The sequence below is a fragment of the Callithrix jacchus genome, chromosome 7 (assembly GCF_049354715.1).
Source record: "Callithrix jacchus isolate 240 chromosome 7, calJac240_pri, whole genome shotgun sequence".
NCBI lineage: Eukaryota > Metazoa > Chordata > Mammalia > Primates > Cebidae > Callithrix > Callithrix jacchus.
The window spans coordinates 146,166,441-146,189,293 of NC_133508.1; the positions used below are offsets into that span (position 1 = coordinate 146,166,441).

The window sequence follows — 22,853 nt, forward strand, 5'->3', positions numbered from 1 at the left end:
GGTTTAGGAAAGATGGTGTCTGTGACCTGCATGACTCAGCATAATTACTTTGAGGTTCATTTATGCAGCTGTATTTTCCAAAAACAAGTTTCTGTTCATGTGGGCTAAGTACCTAGAAGGGCTATTTTTCAATAGATCTAAGCTGATTTTACCCAAATTTCCCCAGGTTTGGAACCTTAGAAAAGACTTCCCTTCCAGACCGGACAACTCAGATGATAGCCAGTTTTCTCATGTTGGTGTAGTTAAGGGGAATGGAATGAGGGAAGGACTGTCTATGCTAAATATCTATATTGTCTTGAAAGGAGTAATTAAGATAAATGTACAGTTTACCAAATTCTAGAGGAATAGCATTTTAAAGTAATATACTATGTTTTCATGAGATTGTTCATATTATACAAAAAAGGTTTTCATTTAAAAAGTTATTTAATAGAAAAATTAAGTAGATTAAACTAGTCTTAACATTTACAATGCTTATTTCTTGATATATTTATTGACAGCTATGTAATTATTACTATCTATATATAAAATATTGATGTTTAGCAGTTGCTTTGGGCTGGGTACAGTGGCTCATGCCTGTAATCCCAGCATTTTGGGAGGCTGGGTGGGTAGATCACTTGAGCTGAGGAGTTCAAGACCAGCCTGGGCAACATGCTGAAACCCTTTCTCTACAAAAAACGCAAAAATTAGTTGGGCATAGTGGCACATGATTGTAGTCCCAGCTACTTGAGAGGCTAAGGCAGGAGAATCACTTGAGCCCGGGAGGCGGAGGTTGTAGTGACCTGAGATCTCGCTACTGCACTCTAGCCTGAGCAATGGAAGTGAAACCTTGTCTCAAAAACAAATTACAACAACAACAAAAAAACAGTTATTTTTGAGTATATAGAGCATATGTATGAGTATTGCTATTAAAAAAAGGTTTTTTGTTTACTAATTTCAGATAGAAACCTTTCAAAAATTAATTTATACATTTCCTGGCCTCATTATCCAAGCATAGTGATTTGGAACTTCCTCAGATGATGCAAGGTCATTATGACCTTCATAACTTCATTGCATTGTAATAACCTGTTTGTTGTCAAGGGCTACTACAGTGCTGTAATAACTATGGGCTCATGACTTTATGTTAGCTTTCCTAATGTTCCAGCATGCTTATTTATAACCTACTGTCAGTTTAACATATAAATCTGCCTGGTGGAACATCATTCCTACCATTTAAAGTACTTGAGCTTTTTAACAGTAAACAGTCCACATGTGTTTATATTATGATAGACCCAGTCGCAGTCCTTTTATGTATTCAAAGTGGAATACGTTAGGACTGTGCTAACTTTGAATACACAAATGTATTAATCCTCACAACCACCTTATCAGTGAGATATTACTCTCATAATACAGATGAGGAAACTGGGGCTTAAAAAAGTTAAGAAACGTGATTGCTGCTGTGACAGTAAGCTGCAGTGTTGGGATTTGCACCTCAGCTTCCTTAACTCCTCCAGTGCTGTCTTTTGGGGAATGCAGGTAGTAACTACTTTGTACTCATGTTTTAGATAGTTGTTATCAGGCAGCCCAACGACTAGCTAACTAGGGCAATCAAAATGTGGATGAGCTGTGAGCAAGCTATAAAAAAAGCATTTTGTGATGTTTCCATAATTTGTTGTCAGTATTTCAAGTGTGTAAGCTGTTTTAAAAATTTGCTTCTGGTTTACTTTTTTTTTAGGTATGTCATCTTTTCTGTAATTTAGGTACTTTTTTTTTCCTACTTGGGCAAAGGGAGCCTATCTTTTTTAAGAACAAGGATGGAATCCCCTTAATTAGAAAGGCTTGTTTAATAGTTCATTTTTCATAGACTAATGTTGTGCTTAGTATATTCTTAATTTAAAAATAGATATTTTTAATTTTTGTTTTGTTTTCTTTTTTTTTTTTTTTTGAGACAGAGTCTTGCTCTGTCACCTAGGCTGGAGTTCAGTGGTTCAGCCTTGTCTCACTGCAATGTCTGCCTTACAGGTTCACGCAGGAGACAACCTCCCCAGTAGCTGGGACTACAGGCACATGCTACCATGCCCGGCTAATTTTTGTATTTTTAGTAGAGTTGGGGTTTTACCATGTTGGCCAGGCTGGTCTCGAACTCCTGATCTCAGGTGATCTGCCTGTGTCAGCCTTCCGAAGTGCTGGAATTACAGGTGTGAGCCACTGTGCCTGGCTGTTTTCTTTTTAAAATGCAGATTCTCCTTGACTTACACTGGGATTATATCCTGATAAACCCATCTAAGTTGAAAATATTAAGTCAAAAGTGCACTTAATACACCTCACCTACTGAACATCATATTTTAGCCTAGACTACCTTAAATCCACTGAGAACGCTTACATTCACCTATAGTTGGGCAAAATCATCTAGCAGTACAATGCACTAGAGAACCAGTTGTGTGGTCCTTGTGGTTGGATGACTGACTCTCTGGCATCGGGAGAGAGTATCCTACTGTGTATCACTAGCCAGGGATAAGATCAGAATTCAGCATTTAAAGTATGATTTCTACTGAATAGCTTTTGCATTATCATGAAATTGAAAAGTCGTAAGTTGAATCATCATAAGTCAAGGACCATCTGTACTGAATTCTAGTTGGAAAATGAAAGGTCCTCATTTGTGGGGATTTAATGACTTTTTTTTTGGCCAGCATGAGTGCATTTTCTGGAATAACTGCTACAGTATTTTTTGCCAGTTATTTCATTTACAGCAAGAGTTTGCTTTTCTGTGATTGTCATAATAGTTACTCTTAATTCCTGTATTTGATCTTTATACTTGAGTTTTAAAATGGCAAAATGATGATTATGGTTACTAGGAAGAGTTGACTATAGTATAATATTCATAATTTACCTTTTTTATTTTTTACTGCTTTTTTTTCTCATTAAACTTTTTTAATGGGTCTCAAAATTCTGTGACCAATTTTTGGTCAAGGTGTTTCCATTAAAAAGTACTGATTTTAAAAACTAATAACTTAAAGCTGCCATATGCAAAGAAGAAAACCAGAGTGGTCCATAAAACATTCTCCTTTCCTTCTGAAGGTTTTATGATGCACTGTTATCATTAACCAGTCTTTTACTACTAAACTTAAATGGCAAGTTAAAACTAACAGTTCTGAGATGGTTCTTCCACCATTGTTATTAAGACTAGGGTAGCAGGTATAATGTTCATTTAGCCTTTTGGGCTTTCTGGGCAGACTTGGTGACCTTGCCAGCTCCAGCAGCCTTCTTGTCCACTGCTTCGATGACACACACAGCAACTATCTGTCTTATATCACAAACAGCAAAGCAACCCAGAGGTGGAAAATCTGAGAAGCTCTCAACACACATGGGCTTGCCAGGAGCCATATCAACGATGGCAGCATCACCAGACTTCAAGAATATAGGGCCATCTGTCTGCTTTTTACCAGAATGGCGATCAGTCTTTCCTTCAGCTCAGGAAACTTGCATGCAGTGTGAGCCGTGTGGCAATCCAGTATAGGGGCATAGCCAGCACTGATTTGGCCTCGTGGTTCAGGATAATCACCTGAGCAGAAAAGCCAGCTGCTTCCTTTGGTGGGTCATTTTTACTGTCACCAGCAACATTGCCACAACAAGCATCCTTGACAGACACATTCTTGACATTGAAGCCCATATTGTCCCCAGGAAGAGCTTCACTCAAAGCTTCACGGTGCATCTCGATAGATTTTACTTCAGTTGTAACATTGACTGGAGCAAAGGTGACCACCATACCAGATTTGAGAACACCAGTCTCCATTCGGCCAACAGAACAATACCACGAATTTTGTAGACATCCTGGCGAAGCAGGTGCAAGGGCTTGTCAGTTGGACAAGTAGGTGGTAGGATGTAGTCCAGAGCCTCAAGTAGCATGCTTCCACTGGCGCTGCCATCCTTATGGGTGACTTTCCATCCCTTCAGCTAAGGCATGTTGACACTTGGCTCCAGCATGTTGTCACCATTCCAACCAGAAATTGGCACAGATGCTACTGGGGTATCATTTCTTGGGGTTGTAGCCAATTTTCTTAATGTAAGTGCTGACTTCCTTAATATTTGCCTCATATCTCTTTGGGCTTTTGGGTGGCTCAGTGGAATTCATCTTGTTAAAACCGACTATCAGTTGTTTCCCACCCAGCATGTAAGCCGGAAGGGCATGCTCTGGGATCTGTCCATTTTGGAGATACCAGCTTCAAACTCACCAACATCAGCAGCAACAATCAGGACAGCACAGTCAGCCTGACATGTTCCTGAATTCATGTTTTTTTGATGAAGCCTCTATGTCCTGGGACATCAATGATAATCACGTAGTACTTGCTGGTCTCAAATTCCACAAGGAGTTATCAATGGTGATACCATGCTGATGCTCAGCTTTCAGTTCATCTAAGACCCTGGCATTCTTGAAGGAGCCCTTTCCCATCTCAGCAGGCTCCTTCTCAAATTTTTCAGTGGTTCTTTTGTCGATGCCACCGCATTTGTAGATTAGATGTCAAGTAGTGGTGGACTCGCCGAAATCTACATGTCCAATGACGGCAATGTTGATATGAGCCTTTTCCTTTCCCATTTTGGCTTTTAGGGGTAGTTTTCACGACACCTGTGTTCTAGCTACAAACCCTTCCGAAAAGCTATTTTTTACTGATTTTTAAAACAAATCTCTCACCTTTATTTCTTCTATATGTACATTTAAAAAAATGTTTATTCTGTTTATATATGTGTTTTAAAATAGTTTTATATTCTATTTGTTTCTTAATTTATATGATTGGGAAAACTTTGAGAGTAGGGAAAGAGATTTAGGCAAAACAAGGATGAGGTTGTAAAGTTTAGATGGCTCTAATTGCTGATATTTGTTATGGTTTAGGTACTTGAAAGTATTTTGGGCTTTGGGCATTGGAACAGCAGGAGTCTTTTAAGCATCACAAGGAAAATTATGCATGTGGGCACATGTGGAAACAAGAGCGACATATCTGTCTGTCTGTCTGTTTCTACCCTTTTTTTTAAGAGGTGGGGTTTTGCTGTGTTGCCCAGGATAGTCTTGAATTCATAGATAGGTTCAAGCAGTCCACCCACCTCTGCTTCTCAAGTACCTGGGACTACAGGCATGTACCACCATGCTCAGCGTATAGTATATATGTAAGTAGGATGTAAAAGTTCTCCCACAATTCCACCCACCCTCCAGCCATGATAAGAGTTTCTGGCTTTAGAGTAGCCTTTATCTTTGCCATTAGGACAGATTAGCCAACTAGAGATGAATCTTTTCAGCAGTTAAGAGTTAATTCAGTGATTTTTTTTTTTTTTTTTAAACCATTGATGAATCAGTGATGCCTCAGGAGTTTTTCAGAATACCCAGGCCTTACAACGTGTCTGGCAAGGGTGAGGTCTAGGCTTATTTATTTATTTATTTATTAAGATGAAGTCTCACTTTTGCCCAGGCTGGAATGCAGAGGCTTACTGCAGCCTCCACCTCCCGGGTTCAAGCGATTTTCCTGCCTCAGCCTCCTATGTAGCTGGGATTACAGGCACTCACCACTATACCTGGCTAATTTTTGTATTTTTAATAGAGACAAGATTTCACCATGATAGCCAGCTTGTTTCAAACTCCTGACCTCAGGTAATCTGCCTCCCTTGGCCTTCCAGAGTACTGGGATTACAGGCATGAGCCATTGCATCCAGCCTGGCATATCTATATTTTAGAAGTGACCCTATTATATATTTAGTATATGTCACTAATTAAGAACAGTATATTAATTCAGTGGGCTTTTAAAAAAGGTTTTACTCATTTCAAGGGTGTTTGCCTACAGATTTTGTTTTTGTTGTTGCCTTTGTTGGCAGTCTTTCTTTCGGGCTCCAGTACTCCTACTCTTCCCCAGCATTGTGTGTGAGAGGTGTGGAAAGAGGTGAGTTTGAGGGTAAAAGAAGGCTCTCTTCTTAAAAGTCTGTTAATCTTTAAACATTTCATTTCTGTTTTATGTGTTTTGAAACTGACTGTAAATGGTGTGGGCCACAAGAGTCAAATTTTTAACATTCATTTTAAAAGGAAAATGAGGATAAAGACTTGCTTTATATTTTAAGTCAATATCTTTCTTTTCCCATCCCTCCCTCAAAAGTTGTAGTTTGTTTCAGCATTTCAGATTTCAAAGATATTCTTTGGAATATTTTTTTAATCAGATGACCAGTTTTAGACATATTAATTATGAATGTCTGGTTTGGGATTTATGATAGCCTTAACTTTAATTTTTAAAAAACTAATGTGACATTTTAAGACAAAAAGACTTTGTGTTGCAATTATCTTTCACTTTTAAGCGCTCATGGAACATAGTCAAAAAACAAAAGCTGTGTTTTGTGGAAGACCTGCTTAGGGGAGGTTGGTGAGCCTCTACCAACAAGGAGATTTTAGCTAAAAAGAATTTTGTACTGACAAATGCATTTAAAGACTGACAGCTGACACTTTCGGGAGATTATAAATATATGGTTGGTTATAGTGGTGTTCAGTCAGTGATCATTGCTTGATCATGTAACATATTAGCTAAGTAGTGAGAGTGACAGTAGGTATAAGGATCTGTAATGTCCAGGAGTGGACTTACCTTTTTTTTTTTTTTTTCTATTGCAATGGTCCTACTCTGTCATCCAGGTTAGAGTACAATGATGTGATCCTGGCTCATTGCAGCCTCCGCCTCCGAGGCTCAAGCGATTCTCCTCCCTCAGCCTCCTAAGTAGCTGGGATTACAGATGCATGTCACCATGCCCAGCTAATTTTGTTCTGTTTTTAGTAACAGGGTTTCACCATGTTGAACAGGCTTATCTCAAACTCCTGACCTCAAATGATCCACCCCCTCGGCCTCCCAAAGTGCTGGGATTATAGGCTTGAGCCACCATGGGTGGGCAGTTTTACCCTTTTGACAGACCTTTGGCTCTGGAAATAATAGTCCAATGTTGATGATTCAAGCTGCTAGATGCACAGTCCATGTTATGAAACACTCAAATCCACTATCATCTCTTCTACCTAGATGGTTTCACATCCTTGGCTGCAGAAACAGCCCCAAAGTGTTTAATATTTTAAGGATTATTTACTCTCAACATTTTTAAAGTTAAAAAAATTTAAGATCATAAAATTTCTTGGAAAAATGTTACATTTTTTTTTCCTGTTCACTGCTAAAGACCAGTGCTAAAGGATCCTGACATCAAAAATCTTTACAACATTTGAATTACTTCTTATATTTGTCTGTTAAAATTTTGTTAGAAATTGTGTGGCCCCAAAGGAGAAATTACTTTGGAGAAGAAATTTAGGTAGCAGAGGAACAGTTTGGAAGGGTTGGGGGTTGGCTAGATAAAGAAAGGGAACAAAGGTTCAAAATTGACAGGATGTTATGTATAAAATACCAATATTGGAAAGCATAGAGTATTTCAAAAACAGTGAGGAGAACAGATTGATTGGAATGGAAGATAGCTTGGCAAAGTGAATTGTCAGCGATAAGATGTAGCATACTATAAAACTTCTTTTAGACGTTTGTAATGTTTTTTATTCTTTCTAACACCAGACCTGCTCTTCACACCTAGAAATATTTGGCTTGCCGCAGGCCCTTTGTGATTATTGAAAGAAAAGCATAATACATTTGAGTTGATTGTAAAAAGTTTTGAGATACTAGTTTATGTAGTTTAAATAATTTTCTTTAGCCCAAAGACTGGCAAAATATGGCTAGAGGACCAAATCTTTTCTGTACTTTTTTTTTTTGTAGTTGCTTCTGACTTTTTTTCTTTGCTTTTCTTCCTCTCTCTCTCTCTCTCTTTCTTTTTCTTCTTTCCCTTCCTTCCTTCCCTCCCTCCCTCCCTCTCTCTCCTTCCTTCCTTTATTTCTTTTTTTTTTTTTGTATATTTATTTTCCTTGTCACAAGCATGTTGAATTGCACCTTTTCCTAATTATCAGCTAGCTACTTAGTTAATGCATGCAGGCAGAACTCTAAACAGGTCTAAAAGACCTCTCAATAATTCTTTTCAGTTAGAGATGGCATGCCATTTTTCTTTTATTTATTTTTATAATTTTTTTAAGATGGGGTTTCACCGTGTTGGCCAGGCAGGTCTTAAACTCCTGACCTCGGGTGATCCACCCACCTTGGCCTCCCAAAGTGCTGGGATTACAGGTGTGAGCCACTGTGCCCCGACTTTTCCTTTTTTATTTTAAATAACATTTTTTATTTGTAATTTTTGTGGGTACATAGTTGGTATATATATATTTATGGGGTACATGAGATATTTTGACACAGGCATACAGTATGTAATAATTACACCAGGGTAAATGGACTATCCATCACCTCAAGCATTTATCCTTTCTTTATGTCACAAACAATCCAATTTTATTTTATTTTATTTTTGAGACAGTCTCACTCTGTTGCCTAGGCTGGAGTGCAATGGCGCAATCTCAGCTCACTACAGCCTCTGCCTCCTGGGTTCAAGCAATTCTCCTGTCTCAGCCTCCCAAGTAGCTGGGACTATAGGGGCATGCCACCCTGCCTGGCTAATTTTTTTTTTGTATTTTTAGTAGAGACAGGGTTTCACGATGTTAGCCAGGATGGTCTTGATCTCCTGACCTCATGATCTGCCCATCTCGGCCTCCCAAAGTGCCAGGATTACAGGCGTGAGGCACCACACCTGGCCCAATTTCAGTTATTTTAAAATGTAGAATAAATGATGACTGTAGTGAGTCTTATGGTGTCTATCAAGTAGTAGATCTTATTTATTCTATTTTTTTTGTGCTCACTAGCCATCCCCTCCCTCCCCGAATACCTTTTCCAGCCTCTGGTAACCATCATTCTGCCCTATCTCCATGAGTTCAATTGTTGTATTTTTAGCTCTCACAAATAAGTGAGAACATGTGAAGTTTGTCTTTTTGTGCCTGACTTATTTCACCTAACATGATGACCTTCGGTTCCATCCATGTTGCTGCAAATGACAAGATCTCATTCTTTTTCTATGGTTGAGTAGTACTCCATGGTGTATAAGTACCACATTTTCTTTATCCATTCATTTGTCTGTTGATGGACACTTAGATTGCTTCCAAATCTTGGCTATTAAGAATAGTGCTGCATAGAAAAATTAGCCAGGCATGGTGGGTGGTACATGCCTTAATCTCAGCTACTCAGGAGGCTGAGGCAGGAGAATCACTTGAACCTGGGAGGTAGAGGTGGCAGTGAGCAGAGATCGCACCATTGCATTCCAGCCTGGGCGACAAGAGGGAAACTGTCTCAAAAAAAAAAAAAAGAAAAAAAAAGTAGTATAGGAACATAGGAGTACAGATACCTCTTTGGTACACTGATATCCTTTCTTTTGGGTACATAGCAGTGAGATTGCTGGATCGTATGGTAGCTCTATTTTTACTTTATTTGAGGAACCTTCCAACTGTTTTCCATAGTGATTATACTAATTTACGTTTCCAACAATGTATGAGGGTTCCCTTTTCTCCACATGCTTGCTTGTCTTTTGGATGAAATCCATTTTTAACTGGGGTGAGATAATTATTTCACTATAGTTTTAATTTGCATTTCTCTGACGATCAGTGTTGGTTGAGCATTTTTTGATATACTTTTTGGTCACTTGTATGTCTTCTTTTGAGAAATGTCTATGCAGAACTTTTGCCCATTTAAAAAAAAATCAGATTATTAGACTTTTGTCTTATAGAGTTGTTTGAGCTCCTTATACATTCTCATTAATCTCTTGTCAGATGGATAGTTTGCAAATATATTCTCCTATTCTGTGAGTTGTCTCCATTTGTTTGCCTTGTTGTGCAGCTTTAAACTTGATGTGATCCCATTTGTCCGTTTTCACTTTGGTTGCCTGTGCTTGTAGGGTATTATCAAGAAATCTTTGCCTAGTCCAGTGATTTGGAGATCACATACCATTTTTATAAATAAAATTTTATTGGAACACAGTCACACCCATTCATTTACATATAGTCTGTAACTGTTTTGTTTGTTTTCCTTTTTTTTTTTTTTTTTTGAGATGGAGTTTCACTCTTGTTACCCAGGCTGGAGTGCAATGGCGCGATCTTGGCTCACCGCAACCTCTGCCTCCTGGGTTCAGGCAGTTCTCCTGCCTCAGCCTCCTGAGTAGCTAGGATTACAGGCACGCGCCACCATGCCCAGCTAATTTTTTGTATTTTTAGTAGAGACGGGGTTTCACCATGTTGACCAGGATGGTCTTGATCTCTTGACCTTGTGATCCACCCGCCTCGGCCTCCCAAAATGCTGGGATTACAGGCTTGAGCCACCCTTTTTTTTTTTTTTTTTTAAAGACAGGGTCTTGCTTGTTGCTGAGGCTGGAGTGCAGTGGCATGATCTTGGCTCACTGCAACCTCTGCCTCCTGGGCTTAAGCGATTCTCAGGCCTCAGCTTCCTGAGTAGCTGGGATTGCAGGTGCCCACCACCATGCCTGGCTAATTTTTGTATTTTTAGTAGAGATGAGGCTTCATCTCATCTTATCGTTGGCCAGGCTGGTCTCGAACTTCTGCTTCAGGTGATCCACCCTCCTCTTCTTCCCAAAGTGCTGGGATTACAGGTATGAGCCACTGAACTGGGCCTCTAATTTTATTTTTACATACAATAAGTAAATTTTTGTTACGTTTCTTGCTATTGGCAGAAGAAGAATAACTGAAGAAAGGGGAGCAATTCTGATACTTCTAAAGGTTCTTCTTGGAACAAGTCAGAAAGTACATTTAGCATATTTTTTCTTAAAGGGAAAATATTCCCTACCTTTCTTATTACCCATATTCCCATTCTCCATTCTTTTTGCTGAGAGATAGCATTGGTTTCTAAATCAAACAGGAACTCACTTGCCTCATCTGTAAATTGATAATATTATCTAATTCACAATGTTAGGATTAAATAAGAGTACATATCGACTGTAAAAATAGTAGCTGCTGTTTACTTTTCCAGTTGCCTGGAAGTGCCTTTTCAATTGATGCATTTCAGTGGTTCTCACTGCCCACTGCAAAAATTGATACGTGATTTGAGAACAAGCCTTGGAAAGGATAGAATAACTTGTTAAACATTTTCATAGGTTGGGATTTTTTTCATCATAGAATCTTTCTAGATCTACTTGGTGACAATTAAAAGTTCCTTATTAATTTTCCCAATCTCCTATCCTAGATAATATATCCATCTGAAAGAGAATTATAAGTCAGTTATTTTGGGGAAGCAGCATAGCATAGTGAGTAAAATCATAGGCTTTCAAGTCTGATCTCCTAGGTTCAGTTTCAGCTTTGCCATTTATTTACTGTCTGTAATCTTGGACAAAATATTTAACCTCTGCATATCAGTTTTCTGATAGGGTTGTTATGAGGGATTAAATGAGATAATATATGTAAAGTGCCCAATTTAGTGCCCTGTGAAATAGTAAGTACCATAGAAATATTTGGTTATTAATGGTTATGTGCATGTCATACAAATCTGAATATGTAAAATAAATCAGATTGTATTATGAAAGGATGCTCAAAAGGGTAAATAATTTTATTTCTTAAGACTGAAACATAGCATGTGGTTTTCATTTTGGTTTTTATTCTTCAGGTATTACATGAAACCTTCCCTAAGCATACATTTCTGATGAATGGCTTAATTCAAGGAGTAAAGGTAGGATCAATTATATATACATGCCCACATATGCATGAACATACATATGTATATATAATTCTGCCAACATGTTAGCTTGATTAATAATTTTTATAATTAGATGGAGTATATTTTGAGAGGTAACAATACTTTCTAGACTGAGTTTTAAGTATGATCTGACTACAGTATAGCCAATTATGTATAATAATAAACCACATTATAACAGATTTTCCCATTTTTATGTTGGCATTTTAATTCCAGAGATCTCAATGATTTTCGAAGACTACAGATTGAAGAAGAAAAAAACATACTGAAAAACTCCCATAAATATAAAACTGTATCAGTAGAGTAAAGTTATTATATGCATTCTTTGCCCCTTTTTTTTTTTTTTTTTTTTTTGGCCGTCTTGCACTGTCACCTAGGCTGGAGTGCAAGTGGCATGATCTTGGCCTACTGCAACTTCTGCCTCCCGGGTTCAAGCAACTCTTGTGCCTTAGCCTCCCAAGTAGGTGGGACTACAGGCATATGTCACCACACCTGGCTAATTTTTTGTATTTTTAGTAGAAATGGAGTTTTGCCATGTTGGCCAGGCTGTTCTTGAACTCTTGACCTCAAGTGATCTGCTCACCTTGGCCTCCCAAAGTGTTGGGATTACAACACTTTAGTACAAGCCACGGTGCCCAGCCCAAATTCTTTACTCTTAATTCAGTTTGACAAACACGTTTTCTAAACAGATAATTAGCCTGTGGAAATTTTAAAAACAAACAAACAAACAAAAAAACTAGGTAATTAGCATATGGAGTTGCTATTGTGGATTTATTGTGATTGATAATTTATTAAACAGTTCATATTTAATATCCAGCTGGAGCCCTACAGATGATTCTAGACTATCTGGGGAAATTTTAAAATATATATAGACAAGCAATTAGTTTTTTATGTAAAAGTTTGTGATATATTTACTTTAGAAACGAAGTTGTTGAAAAGTTTTCTATAGAAGTGAAATGATGTAGTTTTGGCTCATGTTCACAGACGTGTGGTGAACATTTTTTTCCTTTAATTGTTTTAGGGTTTGTTGTCATTCCTCAGTGCCCCGCTTATTGGTGCTCTTTCTGATGTTTGGGGCCGAAAATCCTTCTTGCTGCTAACAGTATTTTTCACATGTGCCCCAATTCCTTTAATGAAGATCAGCCCATGGTACGTGCATATTCAGATTATAGCAACTAAATGTCACTTTCAATTATTGTTTTCTTAGTGTTCCTTTATTTCTTTCACTTGTGCCATCTTGGTTATGAAGTTTTAATTTTATTTTTCTAATATATTCTTTCACACAGATAAGAAGGCCCCTAAGAATATAGTAGCTAATAGTTCATAAAGATTTTAGAAAAAGATGATACTGTTGGAGGCATCTAGTCTGGCTAACTTTGTTTTGGATTCCAGAACCCAAATTTCAAAACAATATTTTGGGGACTGGATAGGATTGCTAAATTTTTTTATTGTGTAGAATGTTAAAAACAGACACAAAGTTTGTCATTATCTATATTAGGAATAGGTTTTGCTATTTATTAAAATCCAAAATAATAGTTGTTTTAAAATCAAGTTTATTTCTCTTTTCATGTGAAAAAGGGTCTGCAGGTGAGCAGCCTGGAGGTGGTATGGCAGTTCCAGTGGAGCAGACTTTTTCTATTTTGCTGTTCTTCCATCCTCATCTCTCACCGCACCGAACAGGGTGGCTTCTTGAGCTCCAGCCATCAAGTCATATTATTGATAGCAAGGTGGAAAGAGTTGCTAAGAAGAGCATATCACCTTCTTTTAAGAAAACTTACAGAATTCCCATCCCGCTTGTGCTTGCATTTCTTTGGTCAGATTTCAGGGACATGCTGCTCCTAGTTACAAGAGGCTGGACTCAAGGCCACCTTGATTAAAATCAGGATTTTTTTTTTTCCACTCAAGAGGCAAGGGAATGAAAGCCCACAAAAAGAGAATAATCGTCCTAAAGTCAGAGCCCAATTTGGTAGTAGATTTATTCTAACTGATTTCTTTTTACTCCACTGAATATTAATGTTAGTTCTATATCGCGGATGGGCTTTATTTCCATGTTCTTATCTCCAAAGGCCTAAGGGTTTATATGAGACAGGATCTTCCTCTTACACATTAGGTACAATTCTAATAGACCAAGCCTTTGATAAAGGCCACTCATGCACATGAAATCTTACTAAAGGAATCTATGGAATGAACAAAGGATTTGCTATGGTAAGCAGTGTTAGAAAAATTTTAGTAGTGACAGTCTTGGTGGAATGATACTTTTAAAGTTCATTATGGTTATACATGATTTTCAAAAACTAAACATTAGCATTACAATATAAACTTCTTATTCCCAGCTAGATATTTTGGAATTATTTATAGCAAAATATAGTCTGTTTTTGTTTTTGTTTTTTTTTTTTGAGATGGAGTTTTGCTCTTGTTGCCCAGGCTAAGTACAATGGCATGATCTTGGCTCACTGCAACCTCTGCCTCCTGAGTTCAAGCAATTCTTCTGTCTCAGCCTCCTTATTAGCTGGGATTACAGGCATGCACCACCACGCCTGGCTAATTTTGTATTTTTAGTAGAGACGGGTTTCTCCATGTTGGTCAGGCTGGGCTTGAACTCCCGACTTCAGGTGATCTGCCCACCTCAGCCTCCCACAGTGCTGGGATTACAGATGTGAGCCACTGCGCCCAGCCTGCTTTTTAAAATATCTTTTGTTCACTCTTTATAGTAACTGTCTATTCTCAGTTTTATGAACACTGAACACTGCCATATAGGTTTTTTCTGTGTGAAACTCAGTTATTTGTTTTGCCAGCATTTGAAAAGCTAAAGATAACTTATGGAAAACATCTAGTTTCTATATGTAGGCTCAGAATAAATATGAAGAAACTTGTTCCTCAGTCTTGTTTATTGGATTTTGTTTTTTATCTAGTGTTGTGGTGAAAAACAGTAGTGGATGGATTATCATAGACTTTAATTTGTTGCTATTTTTGGTAGAAAAAACAAAACCACTTAACAATTCAACAGTTGGTTAAAAGATTTTCCTGAATAAATTATCTAATTTTTAAGTATTCCTGTATAGTAGCTGAGCTATTATTGAAGGGCTCCTCTAGCCTTGTGTTTTCAGAATATCTGTGGTTTATGATTTATGGAAGAGTTAATCCATGAGCTGTCCTAGTAAGCTGTTGGCTGAAATTAGCTGTTCTTACTCTTAATTAACTTAGACAAATGAAAGAAAATCAAAATAATGGTAATTGCTCTATTTCTTTTTATCTTTCACTCCCAGGTGGTACTTCGCTGTTATCTCTGTTTCTGGGGTTTTTGCAGTGACTTTCTCTGTGGTATTTGCATACGTAGCAGATATAACCCAGGAGCATGAAAGAAGTATGGCTTATGGACTGGTATGTGTGTTTATTCTATGCCTTTTCTCTCTGCTGAGAAAGGCCTTGTTTTTAAGGTGTATATTATTATAAGGAGTGCAAACCTTTGCATTACAAGATTTTTGCATAAAGTGTGTTTTGTAATGAAGTCGTTCATTAGACAACATGTAAAATTGTTTTTGCAGTACAAGGGGCTATGTAAGTTTAGATACTTTCCATTCAGAAAGTATAAGTTACATGTCAGAATTGAAATTATAGTATATTTTATTGTAGAGTTGTTTTTAACAGAATCCTAAAAATAAGAATTATTTAATATGTCATGTGTTAAAAAAAAATCACTACTCATATTTAATGCCTAATCAAAATACAACAACATCTAGCTCACAGCAGCAAGCCCCTTTTTGTGGCTTTGTGGACCTCGTGTAGTCTCTTTCTCATTCTTTTGTTTTTACATGTGTATTTATGTTTATAAACTCCTTAAAAACATAAATTCCCTGTCATCTATCAAATCTAGGAATTAAAAGAAAAAAGCCTAGTAATAGAATGACTCCTATAGGCACTATAATAGATCATTATTGAATAGTTGGAAAATAGGACAGTGGTGCGTTTCGGTAAATACAGGACAAGTACCTTTTGGTAAATAGGACTGAATATTGTGTCGGGCTGAATCTTAGTTTTAAAAGGGACTGATTTCTGATTCAAAGGACATTATAACAAAGAATCATGAGATTTTGGGGGAGAAAAAACCTATAGGGAGAAACTTAGAAAAACAAAAAAAACTAATGATTTCTGGCCTGTTCGATGGCTCACACCTGTAATCTCAGCACTTTGTGAGGCCAAACCAGGCGGATCACTTGAGATCAGGAGTTCGAGACCAGCCTGGTCAGCATGGTGAACCCTTATCTCTGTTTAAAAAAAAAGAAAAGTAAAAAGAAAAAGAACTAATGATTTCAGTTGTACACTTGGAACATTAAATGATATGAGGCTGATGATAGCCAGGATTTTTAAAAACAGTCTAATTAAGCTATAGTTTGCATACTATAAAATTTATCCATTTTATGATTATAATTCAGTGAATTTTAGTAAATTTATACATTTCAAATTCAATTACAGTTTTGGGTTTTTTTTTTCTTGACTGAAGTAATTTATTTTCCCATAGCCAAACTTTTAAATAGACAATTTTTGATCTGGAGTCTCTGTGTATTAAAGGCATGTTGTTCTGGCAACAACAAACAAACTTAAATCTTCTAGAAATAATATGGATGCAGATTAAAGTGGGGAGAGGTGACTGGGCACCGTGGCATGTGCCTGTAATACCACCAGTTTGGGAGGCCAAGGCAGGAGGATTGCTTGAGGCCAGGAGTTTGAGGCTGCAGTGAGCTATGATCACGCCACTACACTCCAGCCTGGGATACAGAGTGACACCCTGTCTCTTAAAAAAAAAGTTGGAGGGGCCAAGCATAGTGGCTTGTAATCCCTGCACTTTTGGAGGCTAAGGCAGGAGGATTACTTAACCCAAGAGTTCAAGACTGGCCTGGGCAACATAGTGAGACTCTGTCTCTGCAGAAACTTTAAAAATTAGCCTGGTGTGGTGGTGTGCGCCTGTGGTCCCAGCTACTTAGGAGGCTTAGGAGAGAGGATCACTTGACCCTAAGAGGTTGAGGACTGCTGTGATTGCACCACTGCACTCCAGCATGAGCCACAGAGCAAGACCCTGTCTCAAATAAGAGGAGCGGGGGGTGCAGGGTGACACTTGTGATCTTTCTTTCTGAGCAGAAAGAAATGGCTACCAAGTGGGGAGAACTGAGAGAAGGGAAATGACATGAAACACCTGTACTCTGACTTTGCTCACTGTGTCGTAAATGTGATCTCTGTAAATGCCTTCAAATGTCTTCAGTGATCCTTTCCTCACACTTGTGCCAGAGCTCTGAAACCCTTTGAAACCACACCTAGGGCTGCAATAACAAAATAACCATCACATATGGATATATTAAATACCATTTTAAAAAATACCACCACAACCCAGTTATAGAACATTTCCATTAGCCCAAAGTGTTCCCTCAGCCCTGTTTGCCATCCATCTCCATGCTTCACCTCTGACCCCAAGCAACCAACAGTTTAGCTTCTGTCACCATGCTTTTGCCTTTCCTAGAAATTTCATATAAGTTAAATAATACAAACATCTTCTGTTTCTAGCTTCTTTCACTTAGCATAATCTTTTGAGATTTATCATGTTGATACTGTACATCAGCAGGTTCTGCTTTTCTTTCTTTTTTTGAGGCAGGGTCCTGCTCTGTCACCCAGGCTGGAGTGCAATGGCATGATCACAGCTCACTGAAGCCATGGTGTCCTTGGGCTCAAGCAATTCTCCTGCCTCAGCCTTCGAAGTAGCTGGGACCACAGGCATGAGCCACCATGCCCAGCTAAATTTTTTCTTTTTGAGACAGGGTCTCACTTACTCTTTTGCCCACACTGGAGTGCTGTGGTGCCATTACAGCTCACTGTAGCCTCTGTCTCCCTCTACCTCTCTGGCTCAAGTGATCCTTCCACCTCAGCCTCCCAAGTAGCTGGGACTACTAATTTTTGTATTTTTCGTAGTGACAGAGTTTCACCATGTTGCCCAGGATGGTCTCAAACTCCTGAACTGAAATGATCGCCTGTCTCAGCCTCCCAAAGTGCTGGAATTACAGAGCCACCGCACCTGGCCAGTGTTTTTTGTTTTTTGATTGCTGTGTAGTGTATTCCATTGTTTGGGATATAATAATATATTTTGCTTGTTCATTCACCAGTTGATGGACATTTTGATTGATAGTTAAATGTTTGAAATTCCTAGAATTTGATGTATTTGTTAAAATAATTGACCTTTGAAAATTGATCTGCTTGTATTAAGCAACAGAGTTGCAAGTAAGCATTCTTAAGAAGTTTAATTCTCCATCCAAAAGCTGAAAATGGCATAGAATCGGAATAAAGTTCCAATATTAATCTCTAATTATTCTCTGAAAGAGTGTGGTCCTTTTTCCTTTCCTTCCCTTCTCCTTTCCTTTTTTCTTTCTTTTTTGAGACAGAGTCTCACTCTGTCACCAGATGCCAGGCTGGAGTGCAGTGGCACAATCTCGGCTCACGGCAACCTCCGCCTCCCAGGTTCATGCAATTCTCCTGCCTCAGCCTCTTGAGTAACTGGGACTACAGGCGCACACCACCACACCCAGCTAATTTTTGTATTTTAGTAGAGACGGAGTTTCACCATGTTGGTCAGGATGGTCTCAATCTCTGACCCCATGATCCGCCCACCTCGGCCTCCCAAAGTGCTGGGATTATAGGCTTGAGCCACCGCGCCCGGCCCCTTTTTTCTTTTTTCTCTCTTCCTTTCTCCTTCCCTTCTTCTTCCCCCTTCCCTTCCTCTTCCCCTTTCCCTTCCTCTTCCCCTTTCCCTTCCTGTCCCCCTTCTTCCTTTCCTCTCCTTTTCCCATTTTTCTTTTTCTTCCCTTTTCCCTTCCCCCTTTCCTTAACTTTTCCCTTTTTTTTACCCTTTCCCTTCCCCTTTTCCTTTCTCCTTCCCCTTTCCTCTCCTTTTCTCTTCTCTCCTCTTTCCCCTTTCCCCTTTTCTTTCCTTTCCTTTTTCCTTTCCTCTTTTCTTTCGAGACAGGGTGTCACTATGTTGCCCAGACTGGACTCACTCTTGGGCTCAAGTGATCCTCCCACCTCAGCCTCCTGAGTAGCTGGGATTACAGGCACATGCCACTGCCCCTGCCTAAGAGTGCTATTTTTATGAAGTGTTACCTGATGTCACACCTGCTAATTTGCAGGCTCTTTGTCCAGTAGGCCAGATATGTCTGAGGTGAACAGGTTTGCTCTACTTAGATCCTTTCAACCTAATCTTCATCTTCACCAAGCTTAAATAGACTTGCTCAGAGTTTTAGAGATGTTCTTAATTTATCTGTGATTTCATTCTTCCCAACCCTGCCCACTAAAACAATTACCAAGGTCAGTTTTCTTCTAGGGCTTAGCATATTGTTGATGAGAAAAGGAACCTCAAAGTCTTCAAGCTTTATTTTAGCTAGCCCTTAAGTATGTATCCAGATAAAAGTTCATTTAATTTTAGTATTGGGAAAGTTACAGTGAAACTGGATTTCCTTAGAGCAGTGGGTTTTATACTCCTTTCACAGAGAGCACGTAAGGGTTTATGGAGATGCCCTAAACCAAGCTTGTCTAATCCGTGGCCCGCAGGCCTCACATGTAGCCCAATAGAAATTCATAAAATTTCTTAAAACATTATGAGTTTTTTTTTCTTTAAGCTTATCAGCTGTCATTAGTGTTAGTGTATTTTATGTGTGGCCCAACAGTTCTTCTAATGTGGTCAAAAGATTGGACACCCCTCCCCTAAGGACTAGTATGACTGGCAGTCAAGGAGAGGAATTTGTATAGTGCCCAGGCCTTCAACCCTTCCTCAACCAAAAGAGTTAACAAATTTAAATCGAGGCAGGGTCTTGCTGTGTCGCCCAGGCTGGTTACAAACTTCTGGCTTCAAGCAGTCCTCCCGCCTGGGCCTCCCAAGTGCTGAGATTACAGGCATGAGCCACCACCCCCCGTCTTTTTAAAAAATCTGTTTTTCCTATGAATTTGCCAGTAGGAATTATTTGAACAGAGTGTTCCAAGGCTTAGAAAGTTTGAAGACAGTGTCCTGAGAGGCTGTCATTTATTTTGTTTTTGAGATAGGGCCTCACTCTGTCACCCTGGCTGGAGTGCAGTGGTGCTGTATGGTGCTCTGCAACCTCCACCTTCCGGGCTCAAAGGAATTCTGCCATCTAAGCCTCTGGAGTAGCTGGTACTACAGGTGCATGCCACCACACTCAGCTAATTTTTCTACTTTTTTTTTGGGTAGAGACAGGATTTCTCCATGTTGCCCAGGCTGTTTTTTAGGCAAGAATCTAATTCTTTACTTTTCCTGTCAAAGGAGAGAGTATAAGAAAAGTATGGCCAGGCTTGATGTCTCAGACCTGTACCCCCAGCACTTTGGGAGGCAGAGGTGGGAGGATTGCTTGAACTCAGGAGTTCAAGACTAGCCTGGGCAACATAGTGAGACTTCCGTCTCTGCAAAAGATAAACAAAATTAGCCGGGCATGGTGGCATAAGCCTGTAACCCCATCAGGAGATCTTCAGACAGGAAGAGGTCTTGAACCTGAAAGGGCAAGGCTGTGCTGTAGTGAGCTGTCCTGGCACCACTGCACTCCAGCCTGGGCAGCAGTATGAGACCCAGCTCCCCCCACACACCCCAGAAAAAAAAATATAAATGGCACAGGTAGGAAGAGACAAGGGGGAGGATGTGCAACAGAAGATCTGACATAAATCAAGATTACGAAAGGAGTTATGTGATGTCGAAGTAAAAAGGCAGCCTGACTAATCTCTGTCTATCCTTAATTCATTGCAGGTTTCAGCAACATTTGCTGCAAGTTTAGTCACCAGTCCTGCAATTGGAGCTTACCTTGGACGAGTCTATGGGGACAGCTTGGTGGTGGTCTTAGCTACAGCAATAGCTTTGCTGGATATTTGTTTTATCCTTGTTGCTGTGCCAGAGTCGTTGCCTGAGAAAATGCGGCCAGCATCCTGGGGAGCCCCCATTTCCTGGGAACAAGCTGACCCTTTTGCCGTAAGTTTATATTTTTCCTTTTTCCTTGATAAAAAAATGCATCATTCAGTGCAGCATTAATATTATTTCTCTTGGGAAAACACCTTGGGTTTTTCTCTTAACATTTTGAAATACTTTTCAAAATAGTTTGGGTAGGATAAAATAAACTAAAAAGGACAACTAGTTGTCTATGTGTACACTGCCAAAAGGAATCTCTGTGGACTCTTATGAATAGTTCAGTGGTTTTGATGTAAACCTTATAACAATCAGTCTTTTTCTTGTTCTAGTCCTTAAAAAAAGTGGGCCAAGATTCCATAGTGCTGCTGATCTGCATTACGGTGTTTCTCTCCTACCTACCCGAGGCAGGCCAATACTCCAGTTTTTTTTTATACCTCAGACAGGTAAAATCCTCTTCCACTAAGGCGGACTTTTCTTTCATTGTCTAGTGCTTTAATAAAAATATTTACTCTTGAGAGAACTATGATAGCAGTGACCTTTAAAAATGAATATCACTGGGCTAGGAGCGCTGGCTCATGCCTCTAATCTCAGTAGTTTGGGAGGCCGAGGTGGGCGGATCACTTGAGGTCAGGAGTTCGAGGTCACCCTGGGCAACATGGCAAAACCCTGTCTCTATAATTAGCTGGATGGGGTGGCAGGTGCCTGTAATCCCAGCTACTCGGGAGGCTGAGGCAGGAGAATTACTTGAATGTGGGAGGCAGAGGCTGCAGTGAGCTGAGATTGCATCATTGTACTCCAGCCTGAGCAACAAGAGCGAAACTCCGTCAAAAAGAAGGAATAATAGAATGCCATTTAGTCCACTAGACTTAACCTCCTGTTCAGTGTGGCTGATGTTCCTTATGCATTTCTTCTGGGGTATTTGGTATATTAAGACATTTGGCTTAGGCAGAAAGATAGTTTTCCCCATCCACATAGGTGGTTTGAGTTTGTTGGTTATAGAAGTGATGGGATGATTTAACCCCTTCACCTACTCCAGCTTCTTCGTGATTTAGAGCATATGTAATTTAGAGCAGCTAGCCAAAATGAGAGCAAAAACAATTTTTCTCCTTGACACTAGTCTCACTAGACAGAGATCAAGCCTTTAACCAATACATATAAAAAGCACAAAATACTGCAGTATTTATTTGTAAAATGATTCTGAGTTCTCAGTATCTCCAGTTTAGTATATTCACATTGAGGGACCCACCATAGCTAAGTAGGCATTTTTAGTATGTTAGGATTTGTTATATTTCCTCTGAAGAGTTCTTTGTTTATAAATGACTTTACATTTATTTTCTTCTGATCTATTTAATGTAATATACAGGTAGTTGCATTAGTATTCTATCTGGTATACATTTGTATTCATTGTTACTTTTTCTGGATACCCTTCTAGATAATGAAATTTTCTCCAGAAAGCGTTGCAGCATTTATAGCAGTCCTTGGCATTCTTTCCATTATTGCACAGGTGAGTTTCTTTTTTAGAGTGATGTCATAGAGTGACCCTGGCTGGCCATGCAAACTGGGACCTCACACAGTGATAACATCGTAGTGGAGTCACCTAAGTCAGGAGTCTAAGGTTGATAGGTTCAGAAATTCAATTTGTTTGCGTAGCTAGCGTTGATCAGATTTTTGGGACAGACGCATATTAATATATGATATGTAAACATAAAAGCTAGTTTATTGATGTATACTGGGATATATGCCTGGATTAAGTTAGAAATTTCATGTCTGTTAGTCCTTGTTCTGTTTATTCACTCATTCAGCAAATATTTATTGAATACCTACCATGTGTCAGGCACGGGGGATATAACAGTGAACTTAACTAAATTCCGCTCTTGGAGAGTTTTTATTCCACATTCTGGTGGGAAAAGACAGAAAATAAAAACATCAATGTAAACGTTTCAGGTGTGTTGAGAACTACAGAGAAAAAGCTAAAGGGCATGTAGAGAGTGACTTGGGGGTGAGGTCTTACGGGCCCAGGGGGCATGGTTGGGAAGACCTTGCTAATGCAAGGTGACGTTTGAGCAGAGACCCAAAGGTATGAAGAACAAGCCGTAGGATTATCTGAAAGAAAAGAATTCTAAACAGTACAAACAAAATTCTGAGGAGAGACTGTAGCTGGCATGTATAAGAAATAACAGGGAGCCAATGCGGCTCCAGTTTAGTGAACAGTTGAGAGCATCTTAGAAAATGAAGTCCAGGAGGTAGTGAGGGACCAGATCACA

The 22,853-nt window shown here is 39.1% G+C and overlaps 1 protein-coding gene and 1 pseudogene across 3 annotated transcripts in view; one reads left to right on the forward strand and one right to left on the reverse strand.

Annotated features, from left to right (window-relative positions):
• The window catches only part of SLC71A1 (solute carrier family 71 member 1), a 57,467-nt gene that overhangs the window by 19,721 nt on the left and 14,893 nt on the right, over positions 1-22,853 (forward strand). For 2 of the 3 annotated variants that reach the window (XM_035252311.2, XM_035252312.2), the window contains 6 exons: positions 11,559-11,621; positions 12,667-12,794; positions 14,912-15,026; positions 20,434-20,652; positions 20,919-21,032; positions 22,022-22,093. In XM_035252311.2, coding sequence (XP_035108202.1) covers positions 11,559-11,621; positions 12,667-12,794; positions 14,912-15,026; positions 20,434-20,652; positions 20,919-21,032; positions 22,022-22,093 — 711 coding nt within the window. Of the gene's footprint in view, positions 1-5,835; positions 5,901-11,558; positions 11,622-12,666; positions 12,795-14,911; positions 15,027-20,433; positions 20,653-20,918; positions 21,033-22,021; positions 22,094-22,853 lie in introns of all 3 variants that reach the window. The other variant, XM_078332686.1, reaches the window with a different exon arrangement.
• LOC103790894 (elongation factor 1-alpha 1 pseudogene) lies at positions 953-4,608 on the reverse strand (annotated as a pseudogene).